Genomic DNA, 22,158 nt, shown 5'->3' on the forward strand with positions numbered 1-22,158 from the left:
TAATTGAATTAACTGAGTTAACGCGTTATTTTTCACAGCACTAATATATATATATGTTTCATGCCCCTTTCATGCTCCCTGCCATCCATCAATGCCTTGGAAGGTGACGCATCCTATTGACATTGAGCAACAGAGATTCCCTGACACTGCATTGCACTGTGCGTGGTTGTTACTGTAGGAAGCAGAAGCGACGCCTTGCTTTCGCCGTCGTGCGCTCTGCTCACAGACTGCATATAAGAAGGGAACTGCTCTCCTTTGACCCCGTTACAGAGCATTTTCAAGAATCTACCGGTTTCAGACGGCACAATATCAGCCGGATTATAGGCTAACCTAAAGGCGTCATCGTGGACGACCACCAACGCAGTATCCGGGAAGCCTTGTGACGTCCCGACTTCGACCAATAGGATCACAGGGCACTCCTCCTGCACGTGCAAATTTAAACATGGCAGATTCGTTCTTTCTTTCTTTTTCTAGGCATCGCACCTCCGTTATTGTTTACATTCTTGTTTGTGGAAGTTGGTTCCTTGCACCTCCTTTTTGATGACATCACACGCAAACGGGGGCCAACCTGGAGCCTGTCATGTCACTTGGCCAAGTCACAGCATGACTTTATGGCTAGAATCGCCTCGCCTGACAGTGACAATTGTAACAGATAAAATTATAGTGTGGTCTGAACCCGGCAAACTACCCTCTGGTCCTCAGGACTTGAGAGAAGAATGGGAAACCAGGAGTCCTTTCCCCTAAACTTGCAACGTCCAATCTGCAGTGTTGCTCTGAGGGATCTCGCCTGTGAGTTTTGAGATGTGTAACCAGTCAGTTTGAATGACAATCAAATGTTATGAGCGTGCAGGAACCCTTTGGGACTGCAGATGTATTAGTAATTTGCGAGTGTCAATGATTCGTTGCCACTATTTGTGATCAGCATGTGACCACTGCTGGCAAATCACTTTTGTGAAACAAGCCGCTTGTTGAAAAAATCAACGTATTGATTGTTTACATTGTAATGTTCTGAGCATCACAGCTTCTCTGTTGATTTGATGCTGTCAGCAGATGACCGGGGACTACCCTGCACTCACCACCCATGTACATACCACGAATGTACATATCCTTTGAAAGCACATGTGGTGTCATCACCAATTATTGAACAATTTAATAATTTTAGATTGTTGATATCGCTCAGCAGATAAAAGTAGGTCTAAATTGTGTTTCTGAGCCTTAGCAGGCTCACTATATATTATACTAATAGGTTTACAACTGACACGTTAAGTCTACCCTTATTCATCCACGCACTGTACTGAAGTGAATGTTGTTGTTTTTTGTAATACAGTTGATTTCCAAAATCCCACGAAGACAGACTGACACAAGTCCCGGCATGCCACGATGAAGGCAGCATCAGCATCAGCATCAGCAGCAGCAGCATCAGCATCAGTCTGTGGTTGCGCGAAGCAGCTCGAAGCAAAGGGGCGGGGCGGGGAGGGGGCGCAGTCGGAGCGCTCGTTCATTAACGACCACCGACAACCGGGACGCCTCCTCCGCGAGCATCACGGCGTTCACCGACACACGACCGGGAAGATGGTCGCGGTGCAGATGTCCCCCAACTCGTCTCCGTTGGCGGAGTGGATCTGCTGTCTGGATAAACGGTGAGTGACTATACGCTATGCGCGAGACGCCGCCACGCGCGCACACACACACGCGCGCGCACACAGCGATTTTTCTCCACCGCTCTTTCATTCATCCGCGTCAACGTGATCGGTCTCAACCGGCGATCGCTGCGCGTGCAGACTGTGAGTGTGCAGTGGAGGCACGACGGGCTTCGTGTTGAGCCCACTGGAGGTGACCGTGTGTCTCCAGTGAACAAACAGCCCTCGGACAGCGCTGCTGACGGCTGCAGGGCCGAGCGACATCACACCCTCTCTCTCCAGCATCTGCACGGTCAAAAAGGCGTTGGTGGCTTCGAGGTTCAGCGGGATGTTGCGCACTGCATGGGCTGATCGATATGGATTATTAGGCGCACATGGTTTCCGTCTTTCGGCTTAAATCCAATAGTGATACATTTTAAAATACTACTATGGCCTGTATGTTGGTGGTTTTCTCAAGATAAGGATGTGTGGCAGACATGTGCTAGTTCTTCTTCTTCTTCTTCTTCCATCATTTGTGGCACAATGCTGCATGTGAGGATGTAGATGCGGAAGCTGCAGTCCTCTGTCTTCATTACTGTATCTGTCCAATTAATATTAAAGGTGTGTGCCCAAAAAAACACAATATCAAAGGGAGAGGGCTTGAATAGATGAAGAGGATGTTAGGTCAGCTGTACACTAATTGCTGTAGATGATGCACCTCACACCGAAAACAAACAATGATACATAAGATATGACACTCACAACTCACACCCACACTTACTGTCGCCTCCACACCTCACGATGACACATCGCCACGTTACTATTGGCAACCTGAAGCTACCATCTTGTCTGCTCATCCTCACCTGAAATGAAACTAAATAAGTGCTGCTATGCTCTGTCATTGTTGGAAGTATTTCAGTGTAGGGCAGCAACCACTAAGGATTTTCATATTTTAATTCGATTTAATTTATTTAAATTTGCTCAAAATCACAAATCACAAATTAGCCCCAGAGAGCATAGGATTGTTGTTTTCTCGATTAACTGTTTTGGTCTATAAAATGAAATAACAATAAGCAATTGCTTATCATCAAGATCAAAATATCTTCAATTTGTTATCATAAAATACTTTAAACATCTCTGGCTATTCACATCTGAGAAGCTGGAACCACAATTTTTTTTCCAGAAGAAATAAATGCAAGTATATTCACTGCGGATTCATTTTCCTGTTTTATTTTTTTTCCGATTAGTTAATTGTTTCAGCGTTAGTTAAGTTTGACTTAACTGAAAATATAACAACTACAGAGCAGTACTGTATATCTTAAACTTCATGCAGCAGATATGCAGGGGTCAGTGAGGGCAGCCAAGGTTGTAAGATTAGACTGGACAGTATCTTGGATATTGTAGACTACTCGGTGCTTCTCAGCTATGTGCACCACCTCATTCAATCAATACCCATCAGTATGTGTGGGTGTGCTCGTGTGTGCTCTTTCGTCTCCAGTAACTGTTGATGAGAAGAGTAAGAGGAGGGGACAGGGGGAGCTATAAGAAAGACAGAGGTTAAGATATGACTGCCTCTAATTTATCTGTCCGAAGACATTTATTGCCAGCGAGTGTGAAGTATGGGAGCTAAAATGAGATTTGTTTTGCCCCAGGCAGGTAAAGGACGGTCCAGTCAACACACACACAGCACCGGTCCAGATGCCAGTTGAGCTTTAATGTCCCTCGGCTACAGGAACATAGAATCACAGAACCATCGGCGCCCACAGTCCCAAACCAAAGCAACGTGCAAGAGAAAGTTCAACCTCTGGTCCCATATGCATATTATTCAGCTTCATTTGCAACTATGACGAGGCTGGATGCGTAGATTGATGAATTCTTCTGTTTTTAACAGCATCACAGGTTGTTAGCGGTCATGCAGATGGGTGTGGAAAGTCACACGCATCCAATTCAGGGTATCGCTACGACAGTAATGTGTTAATCTGCCAGTTTGGAAATGTGTTGTGTTGCGGCTCTCTGATGTGTTGGCTGGCTGCCACAAATATTACACGCATATTATGTATTTATCTGGAAACAATGTTTTTTTTGCCCCAGATGGATGTTTCCTCAAACAATCTGCAGAACCTTCTGGTGTCTCTCGATTTTCTCTTCAGTGTGTGTGTGTGCATGAGGACATCATTTGTGCTTGAAAGCCGAGATCTCTGCTGACATACATGGGAGTGGGCCGAGGAAGGGAGAAGTCAAGAGGGATGCAGGGAGAGTAGGAGAAGGTGAACCGCTCTCAGGTCACATCCGTCTCTCACCAACAGGGGAGGCCGATTCCTCTGGACAGGCAGGGAGCGAGAGAGCAAGCGCAGGACAATGACAAAGAGGACAAGGATTCAACCAGACGGTTATTACTGACGGATCTTAACAGTTTCACTGTGGACGTATAGGTGAAGGGTGAGGCTGGTATTGCCCACTCAACCTGCAGAGTTAACCTCCCTGTCTCTCCCAACGGCAGTGTGTGGAAGTCCACCTGTCTACACCATTAATCCCCAGCCCACACTGGTATGTGACGCTCTGTCGGAGCCCCGAAGGTCAATGCACGGGCAGTAGGAGGATGATTGGAGGATGAGTCGGAGACCAAAAAAAGAATAAAAAGACAGAGAGAGAAGACAAAGCCTCATCTGTAATAGCCAAGAGCTCGTGGCAGACTGCTCGGGGACACAAATACATGTGTTTATCTCTGTTTGTACATGTGTGTGGGTAAGAGGGGAGTCATCGCTGCCTGCGAGCCTGCAAAGGAGAAATATAGGGATCCTATTCGGCGGATGTTGAGTGCAGGCGTGTGAGTGTCTTAATGGATACAGGGAAAAGAGGATGTGCCAGTAACGGAGAGGGGAAAATGGGTAGCTTAATAAAGAAGGAGAGGGAAGTCTTGAAAGAGGAGAGGAGAAAAATAGCTGGAGATGAGAGAAGTGTCGAGGGGAGGCAGAGGGAGAGAGAGAGAGAGCTGGGGGGAAGGAAGGAGCAAGATTTCCTCTCCTCTGTGAAGGAAGACATTAGTTATTCCTCATGAACACACATGTGCAAGGATGAGAAACAGTGGATGAATGGGGCTCACTGCAGAGTGTGTTACAGGCGTATTCACTCTGTAGTTTTTCTCCACCAAATGGCAAAGCAGAATGTTTAAGCTCTCAGATCAAACTTCTGTGGGTTCCTCCATGTAGACGTCCAATAATGACGTGATTCTGTGTTTGTGTGTGTGTGTGTTCAGATTTAAGCAGATTAGCAATAGCAGCAGTACAAATGAGATCGTGCATCAACTCCCTGTGGGGGGTCTGAGCCGAGAGAAGTAACGCCTGCAGCCTCCCACTGTCATCGCAAAGACACCGGGTCGAACAATGAAGCAGCGCACACACACACACATACACACAAACACATGGGTAACACTAAACCACGGAGCTTCCTTTTCTCTCTGAAGGTCAATCCTAACCATATTTTCGGATTTTAGTCCATTGACTGGCGATTGCAAATATTTAGCGTTGCTGTTAACCGCCTTCCAAAGCATATTGTGTATTTTTGATTGATTTCTTATCCTCCATGCAGCAAAAGACTCGCTTGAAAGAGATAATCCATCACAGTGAAAGTTATGTCATGTAGTTCATCATTTTGTCTCAATAGTTTTCGGCGTTAACATGTAAACCCACTGGTGAGGTTGTGCAACAGCTGATGTTGAATGTTCTGATGGTTGTTCCCTGCCCAGGCCCTCTGAGCGCTCCGGAGAGGATGTGGATATCATCCTGACCAGATTGAGAGAAGTCAAAGCCTTCCACCGATTCCCACCTCCGCTCCTACTGCAGATCTGTGCCGGTGCCTTTTATGAATGCCTGGACAAAGGCATCACGTGTATGTGCATCTGTATACACACAAGTTCATAAATGATTGGATTAGGAATTTAAATAATACGGTTTGGGTTTTGACAATATGTTTTTTTTCAGTATAGTTAAAGTATCATCATTCAGTATATTGAGTAAACGTTATCATGCAGAAGAGCCCGGTGCTGTTTCTTAGGACTGGTTAAAGCATTGGAATGCAAAGTACGGTTATTTTAATTGATGTGTACACACAAATGAGCCTTTTTTAACACGTGCGTAGAATATAGATGTTACTTATTGAAATATTGATTCAACTGACTAAAATTATTGTTCAATCTTTAAAATGCATTGATTGTTTCCCGGAGACCAAGATGGGGTCTTCAAACTGTTTAGTTTAGATATTCAACAGATGTTCTTACTCGAATAAAAGAGAGAACATTTCCCCCAAATTTGAGAAGCTAAATCCACTGAATGTCTGGCATGTTGTCCATCATAAATATATATTATTACTTGTTGTTTCAGCTCTAAACATTTGCAACTATTGTTTTTATTTTTTAAACGTACAATAGAGTTGGCAAAGTAGATAATAGATAATATAAAATATGTCCATTTAGGGAAAAGGTGATTTTCTAATTTTACTTTTTTACAACATAATTATCTACATAATATCTGAAACATAACTTACATGTAAACTTATTTAGCATACTGATTTTTAGGATATTGTTTAGCTTTGTTTCACAGTAACACAAGGAAGCTTTTAAAAATATTCATGCTCAATTTTTTTATTTATTTATGTAAAAGTGCATAAAAAACTGCCCTTTATATTTTTTTCTGCATGTTCCTGTCCGCAGTGTTCCGACAGGGCGACATCGGCACCAGCTGGTATGCGGTCCTGTCCGGTTCTCTGGATGTCAAAGTGTCAGAAACTGCCAACCACCAGGTAAGATCAAACCTATTATTAGGTTGTTCCTACAAGCTGTTTATATGGCTCACGGGAATTCATCCTTAAAACATGTGGCCTCCTTTAAGGATTGAGCCACTATAATATAGGCTTTTTGAAATGTCCTTCTTCCTTGTCTTTAAGACATTGGAGTGCCGGGATTGCCTTCCTGTTCCTCCTAATGAACATTATCATTCCCATTTATATGCAACCGTGCACAACCAGTGAACAAAACTCAAATAATATCGGCATATCCCACATGCCCGAATTGGAAAATGCCTCATTTGGAATAAGGCCTCATTCAGAATATTCAAACGGAAAATGATGTTTTTGTGACCCATACCAAATTTGAAATATTGCCTTATTCTGAATCAGCCCATGTCCTCCTGCTTATGTTTGCCAGAGCGAAGCTGCCACGGCGCAGACCACCAGTCCACTGAGCTTTCTGCTGCATGTTTTACCCTTTACAGCGGAGCGTGGAAACAGGGTTATACTGTTCAGGACATATAGAGGAGAAGGGGGACGTTTGGGGAAAGAAAGAAATTGCTCCCAGATAAGAAGCCACTCAGTTGTGAAATGTCCTTTTCATCTCTGTAGCCCTGCAGTGCCACTGGTGGCCTAGTTTCTGTGGCTATATTTGAAATGTCAGTTTGAAAAGGCTGAAAAGGTATTTGTCTAAATCACTGGACTGTGGGAATGTGTGTGTGTGTGCACACGTTTATGCGCGTTAGCCTCTGGCCTGTTCAATTATACACAGCACCCAGAGATGTTTTCATAACACAAGGCTCCGTTTACCAGGCCCCTCCATATTGTAAACTATTTGCATTATTAACCATAATTTAATCAGTCTGCTCTTCATATCTGTCCATTTTTCCATAGCAATTGTTTTATATATGTTCTTGCTACTGCTGTTTAGTGTTCAGGTCTAACATTGTTCTTGTGTGAGCTTCTCAAATGCCTGTGTGAGGTTTTGAACTACTGGTTGGACAGAACAAGACATTGGGTTCATAATAATTGTAATGTGCATTTGAACAGTTTTTTGATGTAGTATAAAACTAATACTTAATCAAAAATATAATGCAGTTTAAGTTTAGGTGCATCTCCAGTAGTTAAGAATGTTTAGCCAAAAGCATAACAAGTATAATCATTACTCTTATGTGGAAGGACTCATTTAATCTTGATTAAGCCTGAAATAGAAATGCATATTGACACATTCATTTTCTAATTATCAGTAGCCCAAATAATATGTTGTGTTTGTGTGCAGGATGCAGTCACTATCTGTTCCCTTGGGATTGGGACGGCATTCGGGGAGTCCATCCTGGACAACACGCCACGCCACGCTACAATCGTCAGCAGAGAGACCAGCGAGCTGCTCCGTATCGAACAGAGGGAATTCAAGAGCCTCTGGGAGGTGAGCGACAAACCGTCTGAGCACCTCTACTTCATGTAGCTGGGAGGATGAGCTGGAAGCCGATGATTCAGCCTGAACTCTGTCTTGGTAGCGTACCGAAAGCTTTCCATCTTTGAAAAACGTTTCTCTATTGAGACGGAAATTTCCACACCACCTGTAATGGCGTCTTTAGCCACAAGAGGGCTGTCCACCATAACGGTGCCTTTCTGTTCCACCTGTTAGATACACAAGACTCTAAGGTCATAAAGGCCCAGAGAGAGGAGTGTGTATGTGCAATTCACGTGTTGTGCTGCATGGATATTGTTTTCAGAGCGTGTCGTGGCTGTGTACAGTAAGTACAGTACAAGGGAAGATGCATCAAGATAATTACAGTTATGTGTTATGTGTTTGGTGCTGGCAGTGTGGCGGGAATATAAAAGTACCGAGAGCAGAGATCCCTTGGCCATTTTCTTTATTGTCTGAGTCGAGTGCATATTGAATCTAAATATGATTCCTCTATGAATACACCAGCTGTGTGCGAGGGATTCCTCCTGTGCTCAGGTACGTGTGGTTCGATGTCAACACATTTAGATTGTGTCGTAGCAGTAAACAGGAAGCTCTTTAGCGTCCTACGGCAATTTGACTCTTCCTCGTTAAGATTTTTTTAATGAAGAAATTGTAGAACTGTACAGTGAAAGCCTGCCTTCTTCACAGCAGCCATCATCACGGCTCACTGCAGGAAAAGCGGTAATCAACATTATTACTTCCACCTGTGGTTTTCCTATTATTTCAAGTCAAGCTGGTCTATTGAGCCCAAGAACCAGTTACAATGATCTGTATTCATGAATATATAAGATATATTACTTCTCCTTGCAGTAGATATTCACAAATACACTCGACATAACAATAGGATTGGTACTCCTGGATACTCTGGGTAGATTGCAGATTCAACCTCCATCAGAAAAAACACATCGAAACATTACACTGTTGATTTAGATTATGTCCAGAAACTCAGCAGATATATCGAATATTACTAACGGGGACGGTATCATACACATGGGAGGGCTCAGCGGTCGGTAACTTGGCTTTGTCTTTGTCGGGGTTGCCGCTCCGTGTGCTTCCATGTCGAGGTTATTCTCTCCGTTCCCCGGCTCCCTCTCAGAGAGGCTGGCAGAGCATCGGCTCACTGTGGCTCCAGGCGGCACCCAGAGACACGGGGCTGCTCTGCTCTGGCACTTTGTTTTTTTTGTCAAATCCTTGAGACTCACATTATTGGTTTCATACTCATAAGTTTCATGGGTTATTTTATTGTTAACTGTAGGGAATTAGTTTAGCTTGTTCTTGTTCACCTTGATGTCAGAGTTCAGGCTCAAATTACAGAAAGATTATGAGTGTCTCGATCAACATCGCTGAAGGACACTTACTCACTTTAAGTCCCAGTGAAATTCAAAATGTGAGCAGAGAGTAATTTATATCATAATGTTAACATTTGATTAGACCGCTAAACATTGGGCGGGCTTAGAAAGAGCGTGGTATGTAGCCACAGAGGACTGCATCTCTATTCACACCTCAGAAGTGAGTTTACCAGATCTCAGTAGCTCGGCCACATCAACCTGCTTCACACACTGGAATCAACAATGTTATTGGAGTGCAATGTTAAATCAATAGAATATCTTAGGTAGACTTTTGTTTCTAATTGCTACTGAAACATAACAGTTTCCCTCTGTGATGAAGTAAAGCATACGAGGGTCTGATTACAGCTCTGATTGACTGTGGACGGATATCCACACATAATGTATGTGTATTATATATTGATTATACCATGCAGCATGATTTCATCCTTAAAATGTGGGTTTCTAGTAGCTGCCCGTGGTCATGCCTTATACATGGGTAAAACTGTTTCAAAGGTCATTTTAAAGGAGCTAAACTCTATGATTTAAGGTATTAATACAAATATGTTGTTATGAATTTAACTGTGGGCAACAAACCGTCTTTGAAAAGGTTTTCTCTAAAAAGAAAAGAAAAGCCTTTTTGATGGTAAAAATCCGATTACTCTGATAATAATTGTGGCAATTTTAATGAAAGAAAAGTGAATGACCTTGACCTGGATGAATGGAAATTGAGTTTGCTGAAACGTGATATTTCCACTACTCCCACAGGAAGATATAAAAGCGAGATAACACAATACTTGTGTATGCTCTTGGTATTGGGCTTGGAGTGTGCTGGTTTGTCAACTAAGTGCACTCAGTTTCCCAACCTGCTGTCTATTTGAGGTCAGGAGACAAAGAACAGAAAACATAGCCCGAAGGTTGTCTTTGTTTGAAATCTAATTCAGATCAAATATATGTGTGTGTGTGTGTGTGTGTGTGTGTGTGTGTGTGTGTGTGTGTGTGTGTGTGTGTGTGTGTGTGTGTGTGTGTGTGTGTGTGTGTGTGTGTGTGTGTGTGTGTGTGTGTGTGTGTGTGTGTGTGTGTGTGTGTGTGTGTGTGTGTGTGTGTGCATTGTGCTTGTGTGTGACAAGGACTAGAAAGCCAAAGGATGAATGCAGTCATGTGTTTGATGAAAAGATGAAAGGAAACATAATTCTCCATAATTCTAACACCAAGCGAAAGATGGATGAATAAACACGGTGTTGATGTTGAACTGTGTGTGTGTGTGTTTTCTGACCCATGTCCGTGTAAACACAGAGGACATCAAATGGCCAACTGGTTGGCTTGTACTGTGGCAAGTCTTTCACACTTTCTTTTGCTTTTCACCTGCTCTTCATACCTCCTGCCCACTTCCTCTTTCCAGCTTCCTTCCTCTCCTCCCTCTCCATCCTCACCCTTACTACTCCTTTCTTTCTCCTTTTCTCCTCCACGAGAGTAGCCCGGTCATACACAGACTCAGATCACCGTGGTAACCTGTGAGAGAAAAGTGGTTTGGCTCTTGGCTCGATCGCAGCGAGAAAGGAGGGTGAGACACTGGGGCAACTGTGTGTGTGTTTGGGGGGAGGGAGAGAGAGGGAGAGAGACAGAGGGAGACAGAGGGAGGGAGAGAGTGTTGTTTTGAGCAGGATGCCATCCGGTGGCTTGTGTGTGTGTGTGTGTGTGTGAGCTGTCAAGTAGCAGAGGGCAGCTCTCTGGGTTTCAATCCCTCCAGCATTAGGAGTGTGTTCCCTCTGGTGAGTCTGTGCAACTAGTGTTTGGTGTGTATGTGGGCTCAATACTGTTGACCTGTAATGTTGCTGTATACTTTTATTTCTGTTGTCTTTGTATGAAAGGAGGTTGTTTAACTTTGTTTTTCCTGTTTCTGTGTGTGCAAGAAAAACAAAGACAAGGGGGTGTTTGTGACTTTAGGTCAAACAGATGCTCTCTGTGTCTCAGAAGGCAGCGGTTGCTGGGTTATGACCTTGCAAAAGAGCAATGGCACATTCAGGCTACAAATTAAATGTTGTGTGTATCTCAGTGTCCCGCCAAATAATGTTTTGTATTATTCTTAACCGCTGTAAGAGCAGCATCTCGACACATTTAGCAGCTCTGCCTGCTCTCATCAACCCGGGTTAAATGCTGCTGTGAGCGTGTGTGTGAGATCATGTGAGTTGTTCGGCATGTAAATGGTCTTGGTTGTACAAAGGGCTTTGTTTGGAGGGGCACGATCTTTAAAGTAACGCTGTTTGTGCGTTGGAGAGGGACAGACGCGATACATGATATCTCATAAGTGATGCATCAAACTAATCGAGGCGTAAATGTTTTCAAGATTTCCATCTTTTCTGATGCGTGTGTGTTTTATCTTGTAGAAGTATCGTCAGAGCTTGGCTGGACTGTTGGCCCCTCCTTATGGAGCTATGGAGAGTGGATCCAACAATGACAGTGAGTACACACACACACACACACACACACACACACACACACACACAATGTCGGCTCAATGTAGAGCCGGTTATAGCATCTAAGCTACACACTGTTGTATTTTTATGTTAATAAATTGGAAAGTATCTGCATTCTGTAAAAGTCTTCAATTCAGCTGAACAATATTTATTTTTCTCCTCAGGACTCACCGACAAAGACAACATGAACTCAGACTCCGCAAACAAAGCTCACAACAAGGTACATTTCTCTCTCCAGCCCACTGCTTGGAACTGAAGGGTTCGTCTTGTTCAGCGTGGCAACTTGATCTTTTAAATAAACTCTGCCAGCACGTTTCCGGAGAGCGGTGCCCTTCTTCACGACACACAAATGAATGAGAATACCAGAATGAATTTGGGAGGTGTGTGTGTTCGGAGAATGGACAAGTGATGACGCACATCTGTGATCCTCTGAAGTTATGCTAATGCAAGCAAAATATCCCATCTGCCCAATTAGCTGGCCTTCCTTTGTTGTTTTCAACAGCAGCTGTTTGTGTATGCACATCTTCCTCTTTCAAAGGTGCAGGTGTCGTCTGTAGAGGATGTGTTTGTGTTCTTTTATTAAAATGTGTTTACTTCGAGGATTGTATTGTTGCTGCTTTACTGTACGTTACAAGTATTTACCGTCAGTGCACACATTTACATGCGTCCCTTAAAGAGCGATACATTTGACTGTGCCTTACAGCCTGGAGTCGGCATAAGTGTCGCCTCTTGGATTACAGTTAACAAACCCTTCCCAACGCTCCCCTCATGTCCCACTGTGTGTTCTGTAGATCCCCTCAGAGAAGCTGCAGAGAGCCGGGAAGGTTCTCCGGAACGCCATCCTGTCCCGAGCCCCACACATGATTCGAGACAGGAAGTACCACCTCAAGACATACAGGTACAAGCATGTTTGTCTACAATTACAACTGTGTGTTGACACAGAATTATACATACAACAGCTCTAGAAAATGATTGTTGTGTGTGTGTGTGTGTGTGTGTGTTGCAGACAATGCTGTGTCGGCACCGAGCTGGTGGATTGGCTGGTGCTGCAGAGTGCCTGTGTTCTCACACGGTCCCATGCTGTTGGCATGTGGCAGGCGCTACTAGAAGAAGGGGTGCTCAACCACGGTAACTCCAGCCTTTGCTTTCTCTGTTGCTTTTGCAGCTCAGTGTCTGCTGCTTAGTCTCAAGACACTGCAACATTGCCTTCACAATACAATAGTCACTCCCCTAACCTCTATTGACTTGGATTGGTGGTTTTACTAATTCTGAACATCAATCACAGCATGGAATTTAAGCGAAGAGTATATTTTAATGTCTCAAATGATGTTCAGAGTTAAGAAAACAACTGCATGCACAGTGTGGGGTCATGCAGCATCTGTGTGTGTCTGCTCCTCAGTGGACCAGGAGCTGGGCTTCCAGGACAAGTATTTGTTCTACCGATTTCTTGACGATGAGGAGGAGGACACACCATTGCCTAGTGAGGAGGAGAAGAGGGAGAGCGAGGAAGAACTGCCAGAGACCATCCTCCTCCTCGCTCAGATTGGCCCTGACGCGCTGCTGCGCATGATCCTCAGGAAATCGTCAGTAACAGTTAATAATAAATAATACAGAACATTGACAACACATTACTTAATCTATATATTGTATATTACTTTACTTTATGGTTATTTAACCATTTCACCTTCCCTGACACTATTCTTTTCATATTTCAATTAAGTTTGTGAGTTGGCATGCTGAACCAAATGTAATCCTAAACCGACTACCATGGGAAATAATATGAACAAACCCTCTGTATTGATACCTTCCTCACTGCAATGTTATTTCACCGTCCAGGATGTGTTATCATTCATTTTACTGCAGTGTCTTAAGAGGTGACGCATTCATGAAATTGTCATGATGAGTTGATCGTGACAAACTATGTGTGTGTCTGCAGGCCTGGTCAGAGGACAGGGGATGACCTAGAGATCATCTACGATGAGCTGCTTCACATCAAAGCCTTGACTCACCTCTCCAACACAGTGAGTCAGCCAGTCCACTTTTCTTTTAAAGGGACAGTACAGATTCCCCAAGAAGGCTGTTGATCGATAAGAACCCGTTGCCACGGTCTTTTGGTTTTTAGGACCCGAAGAAGAAGTTGTAGTCACTAGCATTAGCATTTCTCTTAACAGTGTAATGGGAGACTGTTTTAAACTAATCTGCCCTGTGTAGGCAATAATGAATCACCTGGAGGACTCCTGAAGTCTGTGTTGTTGTTTTCTGGCTCCATGTAGTCCTAGAGTCAACATTGTGTGTATTAGATGTGATCACATTATTATGAGAATGAGTCACATGGGGCCCATTCCAGAAGCTCAAAGTGATTTGCGAACAATGGGCTTTTCCATCTAACTTGTTTTTATTCCTCATCTTCCGAGTGAACACAGTGCTTATGAATATAAATGTCAGCAAACTAAAAGTCTCAGAAAGCAAAACTCTCCATGTGCTGTCATGACGTCCAGTAAGGACCCCCAGGTCTTTCTTTGAGTCATCTTTAAAAACCCTGATCTGTGCACATGTGTCTGCAGCTCAGTCCAGTATGACCTGAGCAGTGTTCTCTGTTTGTAGGTGAAGAGGGAACTGGCGAGCGTCGTGATCTTCGAGTCGCATGCAAAAGCTGGAACCGTGTGTGAGTCTTTGCTTTGTCCACTTTGACCTCGGATGCATTTCTGTTGGTGCACACAGTGAACAGAAGGGGTTTTCAAAGGCGGACACAAAGCCCGCGCAAACACTGAGACAACTCGGTTACTGCAATTAGCTGTCGCCTCCAATTTTATGTCTTGTTTTTTTTGCTTGTATTTTGGCAACTTGGCAACAATAAAAAGTATGATTAATCATCTATAAGCAGTTCTTGTTTGCATTGTACCCCATTGATGTGCAGAAATCACTGGATTACGTTGCTACCAAAGAAAACTTAAAAATGTGACTATATACGATATATGTTTTAATAATGTATGTGGGGTTGATATATGTTAGTCCTCTTTATCTTCCAGTGTTCAACCAAGGAGAGGAGGGCACGTCATGGTACATCATCCAGAAGGGCTCTGTCAATGTGGTTATTTATGGCAAGGTGTGTGTGTGCACTCTTTGTTTAACACATGAACATTGCTAGAGTGTTCTGCTTTATTTGGATATCTGTCATCTGCATGTAATGGCTTTGTGCAGCTGATCATGTCTGCATGGAGCCGACCAGCAGCATCTGCCCTGTGGGTCCGGGAAACACCAACAGTGGAGTACGGCAGACTCGCCATGACTCGTCTTGTGTGATTTAAATAGCTTAAGGGATTGTTTGCGTACACACTTTCACGCCACGCTGATTTACAACCACTGCACAACGCATTGATCACACTTGTACACACACACGCACCCTGCGCACACACACGGACCAGTGCGGATTATTCATCTCGGTGTTGTGTGCTGCTGCGCCTGTGACTTCTCTTCAGGGCTTATGATGACTAATAAACCGTGTCTGTATCTGAACTTGTTTGTGTGTTGGAGTGTGTTGGTTTATGTGTGCATTCATGCGTGTGTGTGTGTGTCTGTCTCAGGGCGTGGTGTGTACGCTCCACGAGGGTGATGACTTTGGGAAGTTGGCCCTGGTTACAGATTCACCTCGTGCCGCCTCCATCGTGCTGAGAGAGGACAACTGTCACTTCCTTCGTGTGGACAAGGAAGACTTCAACAGGATCCTCAGGGTAGGCAGATGACCTTTACCCTCTGATGGGATACAAGTGTCGTCACAGCAGCACCAAATTACCACCGTCGTACCAAACTGTTACACGTACAGCTCTCAGCAATGTGTACTCATGAATTCATTGCTACGTCAACGTTCTGTAAGTTAACAGTAAGATGCAGTCTGGAGAACTCTATCTGAAGCTCCATCATTGGGCTGCCTGACGCATCTCACTGCACTAAAGGCCCGTGATGCTGCCTGACTGATGCTGTCTCCCTCTTCTGGTACAGCAGCTGTATTACATTTAAAATGGTTTTGACTGATATTGTACATGTTGTGTCTTTAGGACGTGGAAGCCAACACAGTGAGGTTGAAAGAGCATGAACAGGCGGTGCTGGTGTTAGAAAAGAGTCCTCGGGCCTCCGCCTTGGGGAGCATCAAGTACGTGTGTTAGCGTGACGGCTCTCTCGTACATATTGAGAGAGGAGGTGTACAATCGAGTGAATCTGTGTCTCTCACCTCACCTTTCACAGGTACACTGTGATATCCGGAACACCGGAGAAGATTCTCGAGCACTTCCTGGAGGCCATGAGGATGGACATACATCACGGTGAACCAGGTAGCCAAATAGAAAATTAATATGTTATTATGCGCAATGAATTTTAAATAGATGATCACCAGAGATAGTGCAGTCAAGCTATCAAAGGCATTCTAATGAAAGAGGGTGAGGGACGGATAACCAAACTTAATGGATTATTGATGAGGGCATTTTCTATACCTCTTGAATCTCTTAATTTCCCTCTGATTCTCCTCCCTCACCGTCGGTTTTCCTTCTCATCTGTTAGACCCAGCAGTGGACGATTTCGTCCTCATGCACGGTATCTTCATGCCCAACAGCCGGCTGTGCCCTCTACTCATGGCACAATATCCTTTTTGTCTTTCTTTATGTACATTTATTACTTCTTTATCCATACTGGAAATGGTACTTATCAGGTAGGTGCACACACGCATGTAGAACTGTCTTCAACCCGCCTGCATACCCAGTGTAACCGCGCGACTGACACCGACTCGCATTGTGCCATTCCCCAGTTCTGTTTGTGGAAGTGCTGATGCAGCAGTCGACCATCCAGCACTAATGAACTGCTCACCGAGTGAACGCTTCACACCAGAGTAACAAGTTGTGATAACAGATGTCTTTTCTGATTGTCTTAGTCATTGCGGTGCACGTGTTCAGCAACTTGTGCTTCGCCACTGCTGCGCTGATGATGACACATAATAAACAGAAGACTTTGTGGTCGATGGGTTAATGAGGGTTAACTGAGTGGGATGAAATATCAGGTCAAGTAGCTCTTATCATGTACTTTGTAATAATCTGGTTTTAGCTGCTGTAACGTTGAACAGGTTTGGAGAATCAGATCGGCATTCAACAAACAAGATATGTCTGTCCCCCTGTGTGTTACCCCCTTTGTGTTGATCTTTAACCTCGTGAGCACCTACCATGCGACATCTCCGCCCGGTTCTGAACAAGAGAGGATGGAGTACGCGCTCAACAGCAAGAGGAGGGCCCTCATTCTGACCCTGCGCTGGGCTAGCACACACACATACCTGCTCCAGGAGGAGCCTGCTGCCATCTCTTTCCTTGAGGTGACGAGAAGAAGCTTTCAGATGCAGTGAATAACGTGACTTACACAGATCCTATGCCTGGTCTGACTCTGATTCCTCCGCTGTGTCCCTGTAGGAGTTGTATGGGAGTTTATCGAATGATTCTCGGATTTTGAGAGCTTTGAAAGAGTTGGTTCCTGACCTTGAGAAAGTCGTCAAATTACAGTACGTTTCCCAGCTGCTGCATATTAAACTTTTACGATTATGTTTGAAGTACCAACTACATTTATTAAATCTTTTGTGTGTGTTTTCATATTTTATAGTTCGGAAGAAGCAAAATCTTTAAAAAAGGTATTTTCAGATTCACAGTTTCCCACATAATTCAATGACAATGTGGATGTTGACAACACACTATCTTGTGTAATTCAACAGAAAACTCTAATACGACAATTCAGCAATGGGGAGGAAAGGCTGCAGAAGAAGCAGCCCATTAGGAATCACGATGACAGTAAGTGTGTGTCTGTGTGTGTGTGTGTGTATATATTCCGACTCTCTTAACCGATCACATACCATAGTATTGTATTTCAGTACCATTTCCTTTGTGTGTGTCTAGTCCTGTTGAAGGTGTACTGTGGGGATCACACATACACCACTATCCGGGTTTCCGTGGTAGCGACTGGAAGAGAAGTGATCAGTGCCGTGGCCGACAAACTGGGCACCACTGATGAGCTTGTGTTGGTCCACCTCAGCTCTGCATGCGGTAAGAACGCAGAATGATTTAGATGTGAAAGAACAATTCAAAGCACATTACCTGCAAACAGGTTATAAGTTAGCTCAGTGGCCTCTTGTTAGAGAATATACCCTGAAGACATGATGCGTACTGTGAACTGTGTAGACCATGTGGATATGTATGCAAGGAGCAGGGCTTTAAGTCTGATAACTGAGACTTGTGTTACCTTATGATCCTAGAGTAGGAACACATCATAACTACCTCCTATTTCTGTTCCAGAAAAACAAATCCTGAAGCCCAATGACGTTTCAGTGTTTTCTACCCTGAGCACCAACGGCCGATTGTTTGCCTGTCCTCGGGACCAGCTCAGCAGTCTGGTAGGAGACTCATGTTTCCTGTTGACTTTGAACTTCCACTCTAGTTTTCATGACACGGTCTTACACTAATACCTTGCATGCATTCTTTGTTGTGATTATATTATGCTGGTGATGCATGTACATACATGAGTTCCTACAGTGATCAATAAAGCTTGCCATGCCGAATGTGAGTCGTAGGCACTAATACAACGGCTCTTTGTCACATGACCTTGTTTGAAAAAAGCCATGAGCCAAATGTCTTGACTGTTACACATTGATTCATTAATATGTGAAGATTAGTGTGTGTGTTGATGTGTTTTTGTGACCGTGTCTCAGACTCCTCTTCCAGAACAGGAAGGTCCGTCTGCAGGCTCCATGTCAACGTTTGAGCTGATGAGCTCCAAGGACCTGGCTTACCAAATGACCTTGTACGACTGGGAGCTCTTCAGCTGTGTGCATGAGGTATCATCACATGTGCATACACACACTCTTTCAAAACAACTCCTGATCAGCAGCAGAAGACAAGCATGCACAGTGAACCTGTGAAGTCTTATTTGACACTTTGAAAGAAGAGTCAGGTTTGGACACCATAGAAGTGTAACCTTTCCCGACATGCTGTTTTTTTTGTAACCGTCCCTTTTCTATTCTGATGCTGCAATAAAAACACACAGGAGTAATGCCTCATAGATGCAAGGTGGCAGTACCTGTCCACTGGATTACCTCCAAACCTGCTCCCCTTCATGTCTCCTCCCTCCTCCCCTCCAGCATGAGCTGCTCTACCACACGTTTGGCCGGCAGAGCTTCAGGAGAACAACGGCTAATCTGGACCTGTTTCTGCGGAGGTTCAACCACGTTCAGCTGTGGGTGGTCACCGAGGTGTGCCTCTGCTCACAGCTCAGCAAGAGAGTCCAGCTCCTCAAGAAGTTCATCAAGATAGCAGCACAGTGAGTGGCAGCGGCCGGAGACGGTCACACACTTCATCGGATGCCGGTTCATACACTCAGATGACGAGAGTCACTTCATGTCTCGCTTGTGTGTCCACAGCTGTCGGGAGTTTAAGAACCTCAATTCATTCTTTGCCATCATCATGGGGATGAGCAACCCTGCTGTCAGCAGATTGAGCCAGACGTGGGAGGTACACTTTATCTAATATCTGTGTCCGTGTCTCATGGGAACCGTGTCTGTATTCAACTGTTGCTAAACGTGCTACATTCATGTCACTGGGCTTCTGTTTCTCACAGAAACTCCCCACCAAGTTTAAGAAGTTCTATGCCGAGTTTGAGAGTATGATGGTGAGTTGCATGACGTTTCATTCACCACTATTGTGTCGGGTTGGCAACAGAAATCTATCGAGTGAATCATTTAAAACCAGAGCACAGCTGTGTCATGAGGGAGAACATGTGTTTTTTGTAATTTGGGTGATCTGAGTTCCAAATGTCTTTAAAAATGGACACTGTTTATATGACAGGACCCATCGAGGAACCACCGCTCCTACCGACTCACCGTCACCAAACTGGAAGCACCAATCATCCCCTTCATGCCCCTCCTTCTCAAAGGTACGACTACGTGTGGAGCAGCCGAGGGGTCCGGCAACATGGTTAGATAAAGTGAAGCAAACGAGTTACTTTTTACTTTAAGTAAAAAAAATAAAACAGCAATTTCAGCAAAGCATGTTTTAATTGACCAGTCCCGTTGGTATATCCCCACGCCAAACATGGAACATCATCAGGAGGGACACATGTGTTTTGCAACTGTTTACTTGCTAACGTTCTGTCAAGTTCAACCCAATTAATAGATTTTTGAAAGTAAAAAGTAATGTGGATGACAACCCTGCACTAATAAAAGCTCCAAAGTCTTGGAGATTCATTATGACGGGCAGTATTGGGTGAGGGGAAGCAGAATATTTATTTTAGGCATTATGTAATGCATATTTAAAGTATTTTTCAATTTGTTTTCATTTAATGTTTTTTTTTATTAAATCATTGACTTATCAGAAGTGGACATTAAGCTTTAATACATTTCACTTATTTCTTTCCAGACATGACATTCACACATGAGGGCAACAAGACCTTCATTGACAACATGGTCAATTTTGAGAAAATGGTGAGTTTCTGTACAAATTGAATGATTATGTTCATGTTTTAAGCGTCATACTGTTCTTTACTCAAGTTGGATGTAATATCTAAAGAGCCTCTTATCCTCATCTCATCAGCGTATTATAGCTAACACAATTCGGCAAGTGCGGCACTGTAGAAGCCAACCGTTCAGTAAGTCTGATTACTCTCAACACATTTACATGCTGCCTTGACACACATATTTCCATTATGTATTTGTTGACTTCTGTTTCCTCTCTTACTGCATCAGATCCTGAGATATGCCAACCGAACAAAAACCAAGCCGACGTACGGAGTTACGTGAGGAAGCTCTGCGTGATCGACAACCAGAGGGCCCTGACGCAGCTCTCCTACAGGATGGAGCCTCGGCGGACATGAGCTCCACCTCCTCCACCATCACCGCCTTCTCTGTGACGTTAGCATAACAAACCCCCGACACGCACATGACCTGGATACAATAACACACCTGGCCGTTCAGTAGCAAATCAGTCGATGACTTTCGCACCGCCGTGGGCTGTGATGGACCAAGGACTCAGTGCTGTGCCGTTAAACGCCTCTTCTTCCTGGACAGGCGGAACCTGTTCAGCTGCTCTCTTGTCTCCGTGTCTCTGAGGGTTTTAAGCGTAGTAGTTGTTACTGTTTGGGACCTGTTGGATAGAACTGTAATGTATAGAACTTGAATCGATACCCTGCATGACTGAACTTCATAGGCTTTGCGTTCTATACAGTGTATTTCTATCGGAGAGTCTTGTTATGTTGTGCTACCCCAAATGAGCCCCAGTTTACAATATATGACTGTACCTGCCTGTAAAGCAAAGCTCCCTCTCCTGATGGGCCACCCATAGACCGAAAACACAGAAAACCCCATAAAACAGACTCTGCATTTCATTTCCTGTTAGATATGAAATCTGAAACTACTTAAGTATTACTCCATGAACTAAGTGATTATATACAAGTTTTGAAAATCTTTGGGACTTGATGTCCTTTCAGTAAATATCAGTGTCCCTTAACTAGTCGGCCGCAACTACTAAACAGAGTATTAGTTTAATTAAAACCCGAGTTGTATTGCCAACAGTGTTCAAATTCGTTACTACAGTATCGCATTTCCTTTTTTTATCGGACAACATGAATTATTCTAGTCGATGAAGTTGGTCTGATCTGTCCGAAGGTCAGTTGTATAACCAAATTGTATTCCTTTCATTTGAAAGCCATGATCCAAGATGAGGAGTCTGATAGGCAATTTATACTTTTGAGGGGAAATGTTGTCTTCTCAGTCCGTGAAATTGTTTTATACATGTGGGTGTAGATTGTGAGCGTGTTCTTTATTTTCCTTTTGAACTCCGGAGCTTCTGATGTGATGGTGTATGTCCAGAACAGCCTGTAACTGTACTCGTGTGTGTGTGTGTGTGATCTGCCGTGTAAATAAAAATAGCTAATTTAACAGTGCTTATGCTTTGATGACATTCTTTAAAATGAGTTCTGAGAAAGAAAGAGGATGGTGATGCATCTCAACTTATACAACATATTTAATTCATACACAGATCGGCTTCAGCTAAAGGGCAAACAGGAAGTGGAGTTTAAATGATGTGGCAGGGAGGGTCTAATGGACCACACAATCAAACTGCATTGTGGAGCTTGAAAAGTCTGGATATCTGTATAATATGAGATTTGTTCTTGTGTGAAAAGGGGAACTTGCGATATGTGAATTAGAAATAGACAACATTGTGCACACGTGATGGTGTTAAACGGCTTTAATCTGAATGAATTAAGTGGCAATAGTGACTTTCATGCTCCCTTGATGATCTCATTCCATATAGTCAAAATAAAAATAACATCCTATTTCAAAGATGAAAAGAAAATTTGACACAGATACTCAAAGCGGTTCCAACAGGAGGAAGCTTTTTTAAATGTTTCCTTGAACAACACCCTAATGCAATAATTCCTACTTGCAGATGAGCCATTTTATTTTCTAT

The 22,158-nt window shown here is 43.8% G+C and overlaps 1 protein-coding gene across 1 annotated transcript; it reads left to right on the forward strand.

Annotated features, from left to right (window-relative positions):
- Window positions 1-1,572: 1,572 nt before the first annotated feature.
- On the forward strand, window positions 1,573-21,631 carry LOC130197844 (rap guanine nucleotide exchange factor 4-like). Its single transcript, XM_056420772.1, has 30 exons — window positions 1,573-1,640; window positions 5,365-5,507; window positions 6,328-6,416; window positions 7,681-7,827; window positions 11,585-11,657; window positions 11,839-11,894; window positions 12,466-12,572; window positions 12,681-12,802; window positions 13,074-13,257; window positions 13,611-13,695; window positions 14,279-14,339; window positions 14,704-14,780; window positions 15,259-15,405; window positions 15,730-15,824; window positions 15,917-16,002; window positions 16,229-16,307; window positions 16,877-17,027; window positions 17,122-17,210; window positions 17,309-17,336; window positions 17,418-17,493; window positions 17,599-17,745; window positions 17,995-18,092; window positions 18,408-18,533; window positions 18,837-19,015; window positions 19,116-19,206; window positions 19,313-19,363; window positions 19,540-19,627; window positions 20,110-20,174; window positions 20,284-20,338; window positions 20,436-21,631. Exons 1-30 carry the CDS (start codon window positions 1,573-1,575, stop codon window positions 20,561-20,563), a joined length of 2,991 nt encoding a protein of 996 aa, XP_056276747.1. The 3' UTR covers window positions 20,564-21,631.
- Window positions 21,632-22,158: the final 527 nt, after the last annotated feature.

This window comes from Pseudoliparis swirei, chromosome 8 (assembly GCF_029220125.1).
Source record: "Pseudoliparis swirei isolate HS2019 ecotype Mariana Trench chromosome 8, NWPU_hadal_v1, whole genome shotgun sequence".
Classification (NCBI taxonomy): domain Eukaryota; kingdom Metazoa; phylum Chordata; class Actinopteri; order Perciformes; family Liparidae; genus Pseudoliparis; species Pseudoliparis swirei.

What these genes read in the sequence shown, in the direction of transcription:
- LOC130197844 (XM_056420772.1), top strand. Translation starts at nt 1,573, where the DNA reads ATGGTCGCGGTGCAGATGTCCCCCAACTCGTCTCCGTTGGCGGAGTGG. An exon ending in ATCTGCTGTCTGGATAAACG is followed by an intron (nt 1,641 to 5,364) that starts GTGAGTGACTAT and finishes TTCCCTGCCCAG; the next exon opens with GCCCTCTGAGCGCTCCGGAG. An exon ending in TCCGCCTTGGGGAGCATCAA is followed by an intron (nt 15,825 to 15,916) that starts GTACGTGTGTTA and finishes CACCTTTCACAG; the next exon opens with GTACACTGTGATATCCGGAA.